At 36.7% G+C, this 14,403-nt stretch overlaps 1 protein-coding gene across 3 annotated transcripts in view; it reads left to right on the top strand.

Moving 5' to 3' along the window:
- The window catches only part of CYP7B1 (cytochrome P450 family 7 subfamily B member 1), a 303,286-nt gene extending 296,285 nt beyond the window's left edge, over positions 1–7,001 (top strand). For all 3 annotated transcript variants that reach the window (XM_072604685.1, XM_072604686.1, XM_072604687.1), the window contains one exon: positions 3,708–7,001. In XM_072604685.1, coding sequence (XP_072460786.1) covers positions 3,708–3,995 — 288 coding nt within the window. In that variant the 3' untranslated portion in view covers positions 3,996–7,001. The remainder of the gene's footprint in view (positions 1–3,707) is intronic.
- The last annotated feature ends 7,402 nt before the right edge of the window (positions 7,002–14,403 follow it).

Raw genomic sequence — 14,403 nt, 5'->3', positions numbered from 1 at the left:
AAATCGAGGATTCTGTGTCCCAGCCCACCCAATGGGCTCGGGCCATGGAAGAGCTCAAGAGGAATTTTGAAAATCAAGTTAGAGAGGTGGAGGAAAGACTGGGAAGGGAAATGAGAGGGATGAGGGAGAAGCATGAAAAGCAGATCAGCTCCCTGCTAAAGGAGAATCAAAAAAATCTTGAAGAAATTGGCACCTTGAGCACTAGCCTAACTCAGCTGGCAAGGGAGGTGCAAGGGGCCAATGAGGAGAAGAATGCTTTCAAAAGCAGAATTAACCAAATGGAAAAGGAGATTCAAAAGCTCACTGAAGAAAATAGATCTTTCAAATCTGGAATGGTACGGATGGACGCTAAGGACTTTTCGAGAAAGACAGATATCTCAGAACATACTGCGCAGATTGGAAAAATGGAAGATAATGTGAAATATCTTATTGGAAAAACAACTGACCTGGAAAATAGAATCAGGAGAGACAATGTAAAAATTCTGGGACTACCTGAAAACCATGATCAAAAGAAGAGCCTAGACATCATCTTCCATGAAATTATCAAGGAAAACTGCCCTGAGATTCTAGAACCAGAAGGCAAAATAAATATTCAAGGAATCCGCAGAACACCGCATGAAAGAGATCCAAAAAGAGAAACTCCTAGGAGCATTGTGGCCAAATTCCAGAATTCCCAGGTGAAAGAGAAAATATTGCAAGCATCTAGAAAGAAACAATTCAAGTATTGTGGAAATACAATCAGGATAGCACAAGATCTGGCACCCTCTACATTGAGGGATAGAAGGGAATGGAATAGGATATTTCAGAAGTCAAAGGAACTAGGACTAAAACCAAGAATCACCTACCCAGCAAAACTGAGTATAATACTTCAGGAGAAAAAATGGTCTTTCAATGAAATAGAGGACTTTCAAATTTTCCTGATGAAAAGACCAGAGCTGGAAAGAAAATTTGACTTTCTAACACAAGAATGAAGAGAACCATGAAAAGGTGAACAGCAAAGAGAAGTCATAAGGGACTTACTAAGGTTGAACTGTTTACATTCCTACATGAAAAGACAATATTTGTAACTCTTGAAACATTTCAGTATCTGGGTACTGGGTGGGAGTACACACACACACACACATGCACACACGCACACATACATAGAGACAGAGTGTACAGAGTGAATTGAAGAGGATGGGATCATATCTTTAAAAAAAAATGAAATCAAGCAGTGAGAGAGAAATATTGGGAGGAGAAAGGGAGAAGTTATATGGGGCAAAATATCTCTCATAAAAGAGGCAAGCAAAAGACTTATTAGTGGTGGGATAAAGAGGGGAGGCAAGAGAAAAACATGAGGTCTACTCTCATCACAATCCACTAAAGGAAAGAATATAATGCACACTCATTTTGATAGGAAAACCTATCTCATAATACAGGAGAGTGGGGGACAGGGGCACAAGCAGGGTGCGGGGGAGGATAGAGGGGAGGGCATGGGGAGGAGAATGCAATCCGAGGTCGACACTCATGGGGAGGGAAAGGACCATAAGAGAATAGAAGTAATGGGGGACAGGATAGGATGGAGGGAAATATAGTTAGTCCTATACAACACAACTAGTATGGAAATCATTTGCAAAACTAAACAGATATGGCCTATATTGAATCGCCTGTCTTCCAAGGGGAAGGGGTAGAGAGGGAGGGAGCTAAAGAAGTTGGAACTCAAAGTGTTAGGACCAAATGTAATGTTCTTATCACTGGGTAACAAGAAATACAGGTTAAGGGGTCAAGAAAGCTATCTGGCCCTACAGGACAAAAGAGAAGATGGAGAGAAGGGCAGGGAGGGAGGATAGAGGAGAGAGCAGATAGGTCACAGGGGCAATTAGAAAGCTTGGGTCTGGGGGGGGAGGGGATAAAAGGGGAGAAAATTTGTAACCCAAAATTGTGTGAAAATAAATGTTAAAAGTTAAATTTAAAAAAATAAATAAAGAAATAAATAATAAGTTGTGCACTGAGCAGTACTAATGTTAATGAGAGACCAAGTACAGGAAGGAGCTGGTCATTTTCATGCACACCACGTGCACTAATTGAATAAATAGCTTAATTCACCATAGGCTGAAATAAGGTCACCCAGCCTTTTCTCAGAAACTCAAGTGATATTTGAACCATCACATTTGGCAGCAAAAAGAAATTAAAATGACAAGCCCAAGACTTTAGCTAAACGGTGTGCATAATATTTCTATTATAAAAAATGTAACTCATATGAAACTGGATTCAAACACAGAGTTAACCCTAAGGAGTTTCTTATTTTAAATTCACTTCTGTAAAACTGCCACAAGGAAAATACACACAGACACACAAAAGGCACACAGTCAACATTTTATTAATTGGACCTAGAATTGGCAGTCCCCTCTCTAGCTCCTTGTCCCACTTTGTCAGTAAGTGAGTAAGCACTATCCTAAGAATAATTTAACAGATAATTTCCACTTACAAATAGTTTATGTTACAAAAATCTGCTTATAAATTGATAGTATGATACTTGCAAAGTATTTTCCTACAGAAACAATGCCATAAAGGATGGTTAGGCTCCCAAGGTAATCCATAAAAGCCTATCTAATGAGTAATATGATTAAGAGCTTACATTTATAAACTACAAATTGTTTTTCTTATAACAACTTTGTGAGCAAGACAAGATAAGTTTTACTATCCCCATCTTTTAGATGAAGAAACAGAGGTTGGGAAAGATTGAGTGAGCTTGTCGCAAGGTCATGTGACTAACAAATGACAGAGACAAGCTTTGAAGGTCAGGTCTTTGGATTCCAAGTTACCATGCTGCCTCTCTTAGGAAGGACTGATAGTGGCTCTGAATTTGAGCCCCCTTTAAACTCTGAACCCTAAGTATTGAAGTCTACTGTAATAGCAAAAGGGAAAGGGGGAACATAATAGAGATGTGCATTTCTTGTGCTGCTGGCGGAGAAGAAGCCCAGTGGTGGAGGCAGTGGTAAGGGAACTTATTTATAGTCATCTATTGATCAATTAATTGATCATTCTACCAGTCTATCTATACATGCATATAGAAACATACACATGACATGCATATACATATATATGTGTGTGCATACATGTGCATGGGTAGATAGCTATGTATATATGAGTAATTCCTATATTTCATGTTCTTAAGTATAGAACTTCCCAGATAGAATGTATGGTAAAAGCATATGGTCACAAGGAGGCAGAGCGCACAGAGTGATGAACTGGGAGTCAAGACGACTTGAGTTTGATTTCTGTGTTAGTTGTCAACTAGCTATGTGACCTTAGAAAGGTCATAGACTCTCTCAGGCATAATTTCTTTATCTGTAAAATAGGAACAATCTTATTCCTCAGGATTGTTGAAGGAATCAAATGAGATAATAAATGTAAGGTTGTTTGCAAACTTTAAGCACTACACAAATGCTGGCTCATAATGAAAACAAAACAATAATAATGAAAATTATGAGGCTCATGAACATTTTTCTTTTCCATTTGGTGTACGGGAACCAATTTGCTCGTTGAATTAGTTACATGGGAAACTATGCTTTGCTTATGGTTACTCAAGTTTGACTTCTTGAAATGGATAGAATTTTAGGAAAGATTATGAAATCAGAAAGAGAAAGAAACTTTCAGACACCAAATTGAATGAAAAACATTTCATGTAACTGACTAATTCTGACAATCTCAATTGTTGTTTATAGGAGTTTAAGTTTGATCGTTTTGTTGAAGATGGCAAGAAGAAGACTACCTTTTTCAAAAGGGGACAAGAGTTGCCATATTTCCTAATACCATTTGGATCTGGAATCAGCAAATGTCCTGGTCGATTCTTAGCCATGGTTGAGATAAAGCAGTTCTTGATTCTCTTGTTTATGTATTTTGATATGGAATTAATTGAAGACAAACCTCAACAATTCGATTATTCCCGAATTCTTTTTGGCATCCAGTGTCCCCAGTCAGATGTTTGCTTTAGGTATAAGCTAAGATGTTAAAAAAAAAAAAAAAGAGGAGGAAGAAAAAGATGTTTGCCCCAAAATACCCATGTCTTTCCCCTCAAACCGCGCCCCCTCCACCTTTTTGGTTTTTATCTCTGGAAACGAAATTGTGTTTTTCTCCTTGTTTTATTTTTTTAAACATGCTTTTATTCCATGATGCCAAGACATCTGGTCAGTCCATTAAAAAAAATATAGTCCAGTTTTAGAGCTGGCATTATGATGTCAAAACATCCTGATGAGTATCTCCCTTCCTTAATTGACTAAGTATGTTGTTTAGTGTATTAACCATATGTACACCTTTAAGACTGTATCTACAACATGATAACAGAAATTATGGTATTGAAGAATTCATGGGTTCTGGACAGCTGTGGTTCTTAAAGACCAATGTATGACAGAATCTATGACAGGGCCATGAAATATTCAGACACAAATCAGAGTTCTGTAGCTCTGTTACTGAACGTGAAAAGACCCACATGAATATTTCTGGAAAATTGTATTAGCAGTAGATGTTACCTAGTTAAAGAAAATCAAAGAAGAAAATATTGAATTTGTGGTGTTAGATGATAATATCATCTTTATACAGAATATCAATAATATTGGCATTGCCTGGGTAGGCTTTCATTAAATGTGTTCTGGAGAAGATTAAGTGCTTTGATTTCTTCTCAGTAATTCATCGTTTGAAAATATGCTTCATAGATTTGTATTTATTGTTGGTGTGGTTCAGTTATGACCAACTCTTTGTGACCCCATTTGGGATTTTCTTGTCAATGATACTGGAGTGGTTTTCCATTTCCTTCTCCCAATCATTTTGTAATTGGGAAAACTGAGGCAAACAAGGTTAAGTGACTTGCCAAGGGTCACACAGCTAGTAAGTGTCTGAGGGCAGATTTGAACTCAGGTCTTCCTGATTCTAGGTCTGCACTCCATCCACTACACTACCTAGCTCCCCCTTACTTTTTATAGTACAGCTCAATAGAACAAACTTCATTTTTATATAGATCTCTTTAAGTGAGAGCACTATCTTCTTTGGTTACATAGGACAACAGGCAATGATCTGCTCAGTGATTGTTCAACACATTAGAAATAGTTTTATTGCTTAAGAGAATGTTGACATCACTTCCCCCACTGATGGAAGGCGTCACTGCTACAGGGTCTACATTGAAATGTTTTGTGTCAAAATTATCTTTACTCACAACTACCTGTTTCTACTGAAACACAATGTGAAGAGAGCTTGAGGCTTTTGTTTTAAACATTAGACCCTTTGGGATCTAAGTTTAGTTTAATTGTAGAATTCTTCGATTTGGTTTGAGCTGTCATGAAAAACAGTGCCAACCCTGAACATGGCCCTCATTTCAGATTCCTCACTGAGCTTCTGGCCTTCCAAAGCAAATGAACTAAAATGAGTCCATAGCAGTACTCTGTACAAAGAGGCAAAGCAAAGAGAATTGTGGTGAAAATGCACACTTACCTAGCACTTTGGTGGTGGTGAAGCACTTTGTTCATTGTCACACTTGGAGGTAAAATAATGCAACTACTATTATGGCCACTTTAACAAATGAAGATGTTAAGGCTCCAGAGCTAAAGCTCCAATGCCCACACTGGCACAGCTAGAAAGTATAGGAGAGATAAGTTCCAAACTGAAAATGAGGTTTCTGACTCCAAGTTCATACTAAATACTACAAACCTGCACACATCAAAGCCCCATAAGGCTAATGGAGGCAGTGTGTAATTTAATTGATGAGCATTGAGCTTGGCCTCAAGAATACTTGGATTCAATTTCTATCTCTGACATTTATTAGTTGTGTGATCCTGGGCAAGTCACTTCACCAATTTCATGAACAAAAATCAATGCATCCAGATTAAGAAGAGATGTTATTGACTGAGAAAACAATACACTAAATATCTCTGATCAGTATCTGATATCAAGATATATATTGAATTGCCACAAATAAATAAGACCAACTGGTCTTATTCCCCAGTGGATCAATGCTTAAAGAATATGAACACAGAGTTCAAAAAAGACTTGCATATAAAAGATCACTCTGAAACACTAATAATAAAAGAAATGAAAATCAAAAATTTTCCAAGATTTTACCTCACACCCACAAAATTGACAAAAAGAGCAAAAGATTAGAAATAGTCAGTGTTGGAGAGACTATGGAACTATGGATTGTAGGTACACTAATATCCTGTTGAAGAAGCTGTGAATTAGCCTAACCAGTCAGTAAGGAAATTTGGGATTGTACTAAGAAATGACTAAGAGGTCAGGGGACCTTTGGTCCCAGAGATCCCACTATTAGATTCACAGATGTCAAAGACAGAAAAGGCCCCTTTTACCACAAAAAAATGCATAGCAGCACTCTCTGCAGTTTTAAAAGACTTGGAAACAAAGGCACCCAAACTTAGATGGACATAAATTGGAGAATGACTAAACTAATTGTGTATGAATGTAATGATTTATTGTTTTACCATAAGGAATAATAACTGTGAAGAATTCAGAGCAGCATGGAGAAAATGAAGTCAATGAGACTATGACAATAATATATGCAATAACTACAATGTAAATGGGGGGGAAATGGAATGCTGTGTAACTTTAATGACTAAGCTTGAGTCTGCAGAAGACATGAGAAATTACACTCTTCTCCCTTCTTTGCTGAGTGAAGGGTTGTGGAAGTAAAAAACTACATATGCTGTGAGACTCAGCTAATATGTTGACTTATTTTGCTGAACTGTTTTTTTAATCTTTCTTTTTTATTTGTTGCAAGGGTTAGCTATCTGGGTAGGGGAGAAATAGAGGTAGGTTCACAATAAGAATCATTTTAAAGAAAATTTTATATTTTTCATACCAAGAAATTAAGAGAGCATTACTATAAACTATATCATATTCTTATCTTTCTGTTAAAGACAGATCAACAAGATCTATACCTAAGAATGTTTTGTTAATCTTTGGCTCCTCATATTACTAAATAAACTTGGAAATAATAAAGTTGAATTGCTTTTAAATTATTTTGTAATTCCAATTTTGTCCCTTTCCTTTTTCCACTCACTTATTCTTCCCTTTCCTGTTATTCCCCTTAGTCATCACAATCTTGGGTCCAAGAATTCTTTCCTATCTTCCCAGGCTGTGGTATGTCAACCTTGGTCTGATTGTACGATGTTGAGGGAGAGTAACTGGAATAGGATTAAACCCAAGCCTGCTGTTTTTCAATGAGAAAACTGAGGCTTAGAGACAGTTGTCCAAAGACATCCAAGTAATAAGTGGCCGGGCCAGAACTGGACCCTAGATCTACTGATTATAGTTTTTTTTCCACTCTCCCATGTTGCTTTCCCTATTCCTCCATCCCTCAATCCCTTCATTTCTATACCGTCAATCCTGGCTAACTCCTACCATCTGACTTTTCAGCTCCTACTCCTGAGTCACTGAACTCTCCTCCCTACTAGTTGAAGCTAAGCAAAAGTGAAAAAAAGTTTCTTCAAGAGGTAGTAGGTTCTCCCACATTTGAGATGTCCAGACAAAGATGGGATAGCCACTTAACAAGTATATTATAAAGAGGATTCTTTTTTAAATTATAGGTTGGACTAGAAGGCCACTGAAGTGCTTTCTAACTGTAATTCTGTGATTCTTCTAAAGGGAATCACATACTTTTAACAAAAGTATTTTCACATTTTCCATCTCTGGGGGAGCTATCACATTCTTCCCAGGGGTTGTTTCAAATATTCTCTTCTGTCCTCAAACACTCAACTCCACCCACCTTTAGCCTCAGTCCCAAAAGGTGATCTCACCTCCTACTTAACTGAGACAATTGAGACCAACAGATATACAGTTATCCCTTCCACATAGTGGAGTCTAAGGGGCCCCATAATCTGGAAAATATGCATAAAATTTTTTGCATACCAAGAATCTTCTCTCTTCATACCAGAGAAGAAGTCTGATTTTTTTTTCTTTTATTGGGTGTTTACAGTATGTTACTGTAAAATTTGAGTTAAGTATTTGGTTATAGGCTGTGTGTCATCTACTGGCCTTCCCAATGTTGTCTTTAGTTTCCTCAAAACTTCCCTCCAAAATGCCACTTAATTTCTTATGCCAACATGAGATATATTAAAACCAAAATGGGGAAAGTCCCAATGTGGAAGGGATAACTGTACATTTCCTCCAGTCTGTCTCTAAATAGCTTACTCTCTGTACCCATGTACACTCCCCTTCTTTCAACGTATATTTCAGGTGCCACCTCCATCATCAAACCCTCCCTGCCCATCTTCCCCACCTCACCTCCAGCTAAAAATGATTTGTCTCCTCAAATTTTTCATACAGTTCTGCCTGAACATATCCTTTGCAATTGTTGCATTTCCCCTTATGTCATAGTTATTTGTAAATAAATGTCTTTCCAGTCAAAGTTCTCTGAGAGCAGAAAGCCCTTGTCGTCTAACTGTTCTTCTGTACAGGGTCTTGAATAAAACAGGGACTTGATAACTATTGAGTTAAAATGAGTTTCCAGAATTCAGACTAATTTTCTATTTATTACTCAGAATTAGTCTTGTTTGCATAGTTTTTAACAAAGTACAACCTTAGAATCATGAAACATCTGTTGTTATGAATTTTTTCTTTTTCAAAAGATCAGTGGTTTTATCACTGTATTTTCTTTCTACCAATAGAGATCACAATCTGCCTCTCCCCCATCCCCCAATGCCTTAGTTAATGATCTTCATAGGTTACCATGGTCAAGATATTAATTATCCAGTGGTCAGTCCTCTGGAAATGAATTTCTCTACACTTAGCTAGACTAGTCTCCAGAGTTCAAACACGCCATCCTCTTCTGGCCATACTTGAATTAAATGCGCTAAAAGAAGTGTCCCATCTCTGAAACAAATTATTAAAACTCATTCTTCTTAGCCATCAGCTCTTGAGGGATTTAAACAGATATCCCTTGAATTGTGATACTTGTCAGTAAAGAGTACATGAATTTTGCAAAAGTAAACTGAGATGCTGTAAGGGGTTCCATTGTATTTGGAGAATAAAATAAGTGGTAGATTAAGAAATTACAACAGGAATCTTTTCCTCCCAGAGATGAAAAAAATCAGTTGCAGAATCAAATATAAAGTAGGTTTCTTCTATTTTATTTCCTATTTTTTAAGTTTAAGCCAATACCAAGGACTAAACCTTAGTGATTTTGAAGTTTTTCTATTCCCGACTACTGTTAAATCATGTGAACAATAGGAACGTGTCCACTTAAAGCCTTACCCTGATACCTCATTGCAACATGTAACTGACTGAGGACAGAATGAGTTTCAGCAGAATCTATAAAGCTGGAAAGGCTTTGAACATAGGTTTTAAGGGGGAAAAAACAACCTCCTAACCCAGGGCCAGCAGAGATCATCACCAAAATTCTCAGCAGCAGCTAATAAATTGGGGGAAGGGATCTGGAGTGGAAGGCATGGAAGCAACTTGTGAAAGAAACCATCTTTTTGGACTTGGAGGGGTTATTATCATCTGTAAAGTGGCAGGAATGACCATCCTGATGAAGTTGGGGATCCTTGAAGCAACGCTGATGGAAAAAAAAAATGTCTCCCAGCATACAGTTAGTGGATTCTCACATTACTACTAGGGACTTAACAGAACTATCATTTTGTCTTATATTAATTAAGAAATGGTTTGCAAAGATAAGATTATGATTCATAACAATCTTCACTTTTTAAACTATGATAGTAGATTCCATAAAAATGCCCTTGATTTTTACCATCTAAAGCAGTGTATTAGACTATCTTATAGTGATTGTCCCAATTATGCTCACTGACGTTTGAACTTAAATTATGGTTGTAAGTGACTTTTTTCATTGTTTTCTGTGAGCAAAGTTATGGGAAATGAAAAATGTGCCACACTGTTTTGAACTGGAGATAAATTTGGAAATAAAGATACTTAGGTAGATGGGAGAGTGGAGGAATGTCACTACCTACTAAAAATAATTTCTACCTGAATGATTTTTGCAATATTATCTCATTGTGTACATAAATTTATGACAAAGAAGAGGTGCAGGAAAAAAATGAACATTGGAAATTCCCAGGCTTTATGAGTAGAATGTCTAGTGTTGCTTTATTTACAAGAAGTAGTGAACTTAATTATTTGGAAAATAGTGTCTGCTGCATGAATGCCACCCTCCAGAAAGTGACTTTCCCACCCTTCAATATGATTCTTAAAAGTAGTTTATGGATACTTTTCTTGTCATTTGTCCACACTTACCCCTCCCCCCCCCAAAAAAAACATACCTTGCTCTATTTTGTTACTTATGTAACTTCAAACAGAGGGAAAGAAATATGAATCATTAGCTAACAAACAATACCTAACATGTGTGCGAATAATGCTAGTCTGACTTCGCTGGTTATACTCATTGACAGCTTGCTATTCTCAGAAAAGAATTGAAAAAGGAGGTAGAAGTGAGTTTTCACTAAATTTGGTTTTTGACATATTATAAATTGTTGCCTTTTGTCTCTACGCTAGTCATTTTTCTTTATCTCCTCCCCCCCCCCAAGAAAAATGAACCTCTCTATAGCCAAAAAGACGTTTAAGCAAAACGGGGTACTACAAAGGTTTGTTGACTTCTAAGAGATTTCTATGGTACTAAAAATACAACCAAAGCAAAATTATATTTAGAAATTACCGAATAGTCATAGAGGTGCAAAAGTTCATTATGTGGGTATCATTTGGAATGTATATAATGTAATATAGAAATCTCTAATAGTTCTTAATAAGAACAAATAAAGTGTCTTTCCAGCTATCCCCATGACAGACCAATTTGGCACATGGCACTAAGATATTTGATTTTCTTTAGAAACCAGTATTGGTGGCTGAGAGCCACAAGTTCCTGTCTCTTTATTCAGAGATGAAGAAGAGGTGAGTATTCCCTGTCAAAGATGAAAAGTGACTTGGACCATCTGTCAGTCTCCTCTTTTTTGTTTAGAATATCTTTGAATCTTGAAATTAGGTTAAATTGAATAAATAAATGGGTAATTTAGGAAATGAAAGTATACTGATTTCAAAACTTTGCCTCACACATATGGCATTCCCGTCATTATTAAAACACAAAATTACTGATAGGCCATCTCACAAACTTAGCATTGTGATAGTCAAAGGAAACTTCGCAATTCTCAAAGTCACTTTTCCTAAGTTGTTAAAAAAAATTATCATTAGCTCTTGTTGTAGTTTCTCTTTAAGTGTTTGATATTGGTAATTACATACATTATGTGAAATACAACTTGCAGTTTTTAAATGTATTACTTTTTAAGATGATACTCCTGGTATATTTCATGTAACAGAGAAAGTAAAAGTTCCCTAGAAAAAAACATTTGCATCACCTATCTTTTTTCATATAAATCTGACAATGTATATTTATTCTGAGGAAATGGAGCTCTGAAAAATGCAAAGTATGGATATTTATCTATGTCATTGTTATGCTTTAGCGATTTTAAATAGGTATAAATATGAAGCAAATGACACTAATAAAAGGAAATTTTCAGTAATACACTGAGAAACATTCACCCACCATATAACTCTCACTGTTCAACAACCAGTGACTAGTTTTCTAAAGTAAAATTCACTAACTCTCTGTACTATGATTATTTAACAGATTAGGATGTTGCTAGAAATGCCTTTCTCTTATCTTAGTATCATTTCACAATTATCTATGGAAAGAAAAGTAATATTTGGAAATACTTTTTTATATTTATATGTTGGCTGTCATTTTTAGAGAACAAAAAGCATGGCAATACTCAGTGTTTTGCAAGTATATAATTCAGGAAACCTTTAAAAAAAATCTCCTGAAATATACCAGCAGTGTCATCTTAAAAAGTAACACATTTGAAATCTGCAAGTTGTATTTTACATATCCCTATAAGCTAAATAATCAATTTAAAAGGAGCATACATCTTAAAAGATATATGTATGAAAAATGGATCAAGAAATACACACGTGCATACATGCATATGAAGTGTTCATGCAACTAGTATGCTTAATATTACAATTCAGACTTTAGCAATATTAATTAGTACTCTCATAGAATTATTCCTTATTTATATATTTAATTAAGAAATGGTTTGCAAACTCAAAAGCAAAGGGGGAGGGGAAGTGTGTATGGGTGTGTGTGTGTATGCTTGCATATGTGTAAATATCTCCTGCCTTTTCCACTCTGTCTTTTAATGTGGAAAACTGGCTGCATGTATTGGAACAATCACTTTATTTAATGAAGATTTTACATGGAGAGCAAGGAATAATCCTGACCCCTAAACTTTGAAAACTACACTTTTGAATAGGTCTGTATTTTCAGGAAAAATATTTCTGTACTTATTTTCACTGGTGAAATTTTATTTTGGTATATTAAAAGTTGCAAGTTATCTAACTTCCTTCCATGATATGGAGTATTTATCATTTGAAGGGTAGGCTTGATCTAAACATTTAATGAGAACATTCCTTAAAATTTCTTCAGTAGAAATTCTGCTTCTAGTAAAATATGTTAACTTTTGTATTTTTGAAACATTTGAAAATAATGAGTATTTTAAATACCCATGAACTTTATTCTGAAACTTCTGAGGGAGAGCAATCCTTACTTTAGATAACCATTGACATACCATGTTAGCATTTGGTAAAGATGTTAATTTATGGTTGGCTAGCAGTTTATGGCTGTCAGTTTTTTCAGTTTGGTCTATCTTTGAAATCTATCTTGCTTTTTTTATTTTAATCTGAGACAATTATATAAAGATATGGTTACATTTTATCTAAAATGTATCATTCTGCTATAGCATTTCAAATTATTCACACATCATAGTTCTTATATGTGCATATATGAATTTAAAAATACAGCAATAAAAGGCTTGAAACAGATCATAAATTTGCTTCATATTTTATTACTTGTCTCTGAATCAGGTTGAGAAGACAAGGGCAACTATGATCTTTGGGAAAGATTTAACTCTTTCGGAGAAGGAGAAGATGAATAAAGTCATAGTATGTTAATTAAGGTAATTATATACCTGGTCACACGTGCTAAAGTTGCCCTTTGGGGAGCTTTTTTTTATACATTTAAATTGGAGAGTGCAGTCTTTGAGCAGTCTAATCTTTCTCTCATGTGGATTTTAGTACTCTTTAATTCCTATAATTCGAATCAGGGAGCATCCAAGGGAGAGGCAATCTTGGGGGCACCTGGTATCCTAAATTCTGCATATTGGAGACTGCTGGAGCCTACTGATCCCACTACCAGAAAATCCAGTGATTCAGGGGAACTTAACTCATGCCATACCTCAGGGAAGGATAGCAGTTTCCCTTTTGTGCCAGGAGGAACTCAGTTTGTATTGAGAACTTGATGAGTTTCCCGAAATCCGAGGTATGGTGTGTCTACCCTTGTCCTCCTTACGAAGCAGACAGCTGCATGCCCTAGGAAATCCACTCCGGTGCTGGCTTTCTAGAGTGTGAAAGCTTCTGTCCCAGACTTCGAGAGAGAGTTTGAGGAAAATGGAGAAACCTCTCCTAGTGTTTGGTTTTGTCCCGAAGGTACCTTTGAGAATTGAAAAGATTCTGCATCTGAAAAAAGGGAGAAAGTTCTGCCAAGGGGGAGCATGAAGGCGAAAGAAATCGCTCTGGGTGGAGTGCACTCTCGAGAAGGGAATGAAAAAGATATAAAAGGCGCGACGCTGACCTTCCCCAATGCCAGTATCAAGGCAATGAGAAACCCTGAGAGTAGTCTGCGAAGGCGTATCATGTGGCCGTGTGTCTCTGTCTGCTACCACTCTGGGTACAAAATGACATGTTTGTCCCTGGCTGGGCATGAGATGTTAAAGATTTGGCATCTCTATGACGACAGAGGAATGTCACTCAGGGAGAGGTTTGTCTTTGAACTTGTCTTACCCCAGAGCCGGTGTTACTTGGTCAGATACTGTGCCTTGTCCCAACCAATACGCATTTAACATTCCCCTCCCCCAATAAAAAGTTTAAACCACCCATCAGACGTGGGGAAGGGGTGAGATGTTCTATGATAAGGTAGAGCTTTAGGGAGAATGACTCATTAGTCTCAACTGGAACAACTGCAACCAGAAAGACGTTAATTGACGAAAAGTTGCTCGAGCACGTGGGTATTTTATTCTGACTACTGCATTTTAATTAAAAAGAAAACTTATTTATGTTTCTGATGTTTACATGGAGCAATTTAATTACTTTTAGAGTCCGTCTCGAATTTCCTCCCCGCCCCCAGCCCAACCCCGTGACATTTTTATTAAAGGTTTTAATAGGAAAACTCCCTTGACCAGGATTCATTATCTTACCCTTTCCAAGCGCACAAGTTCACTTACCCATTCACTTACTCACTTACTCATTCCAGCAGATCCACTGCGCAGCGCTGCTAGCAGAAATGTGAACTCTCATAATTAT

The sequence above is a fragment of the Notamacropus eugenii genome, chromosome 4, assembly GCF_028372415.1.
Source record: "Notamacropus eugenii isolate mMacEug1 chromosome 4, mMacEug1.pri_v2, whole genome shotgun sequence".
Taxonomy (NCBI): domain Eukaryota; kingdom Metazoa; phylum Chordata; class Mammalia; order Diprotodontia; family Macropodidae; genus Notamacropus; species Notamacropus eugenii.
Note: the sequence above shows the minus strand (reverse complement) of the source record. Positions and strands in the feature narration are given on the sequence as shown.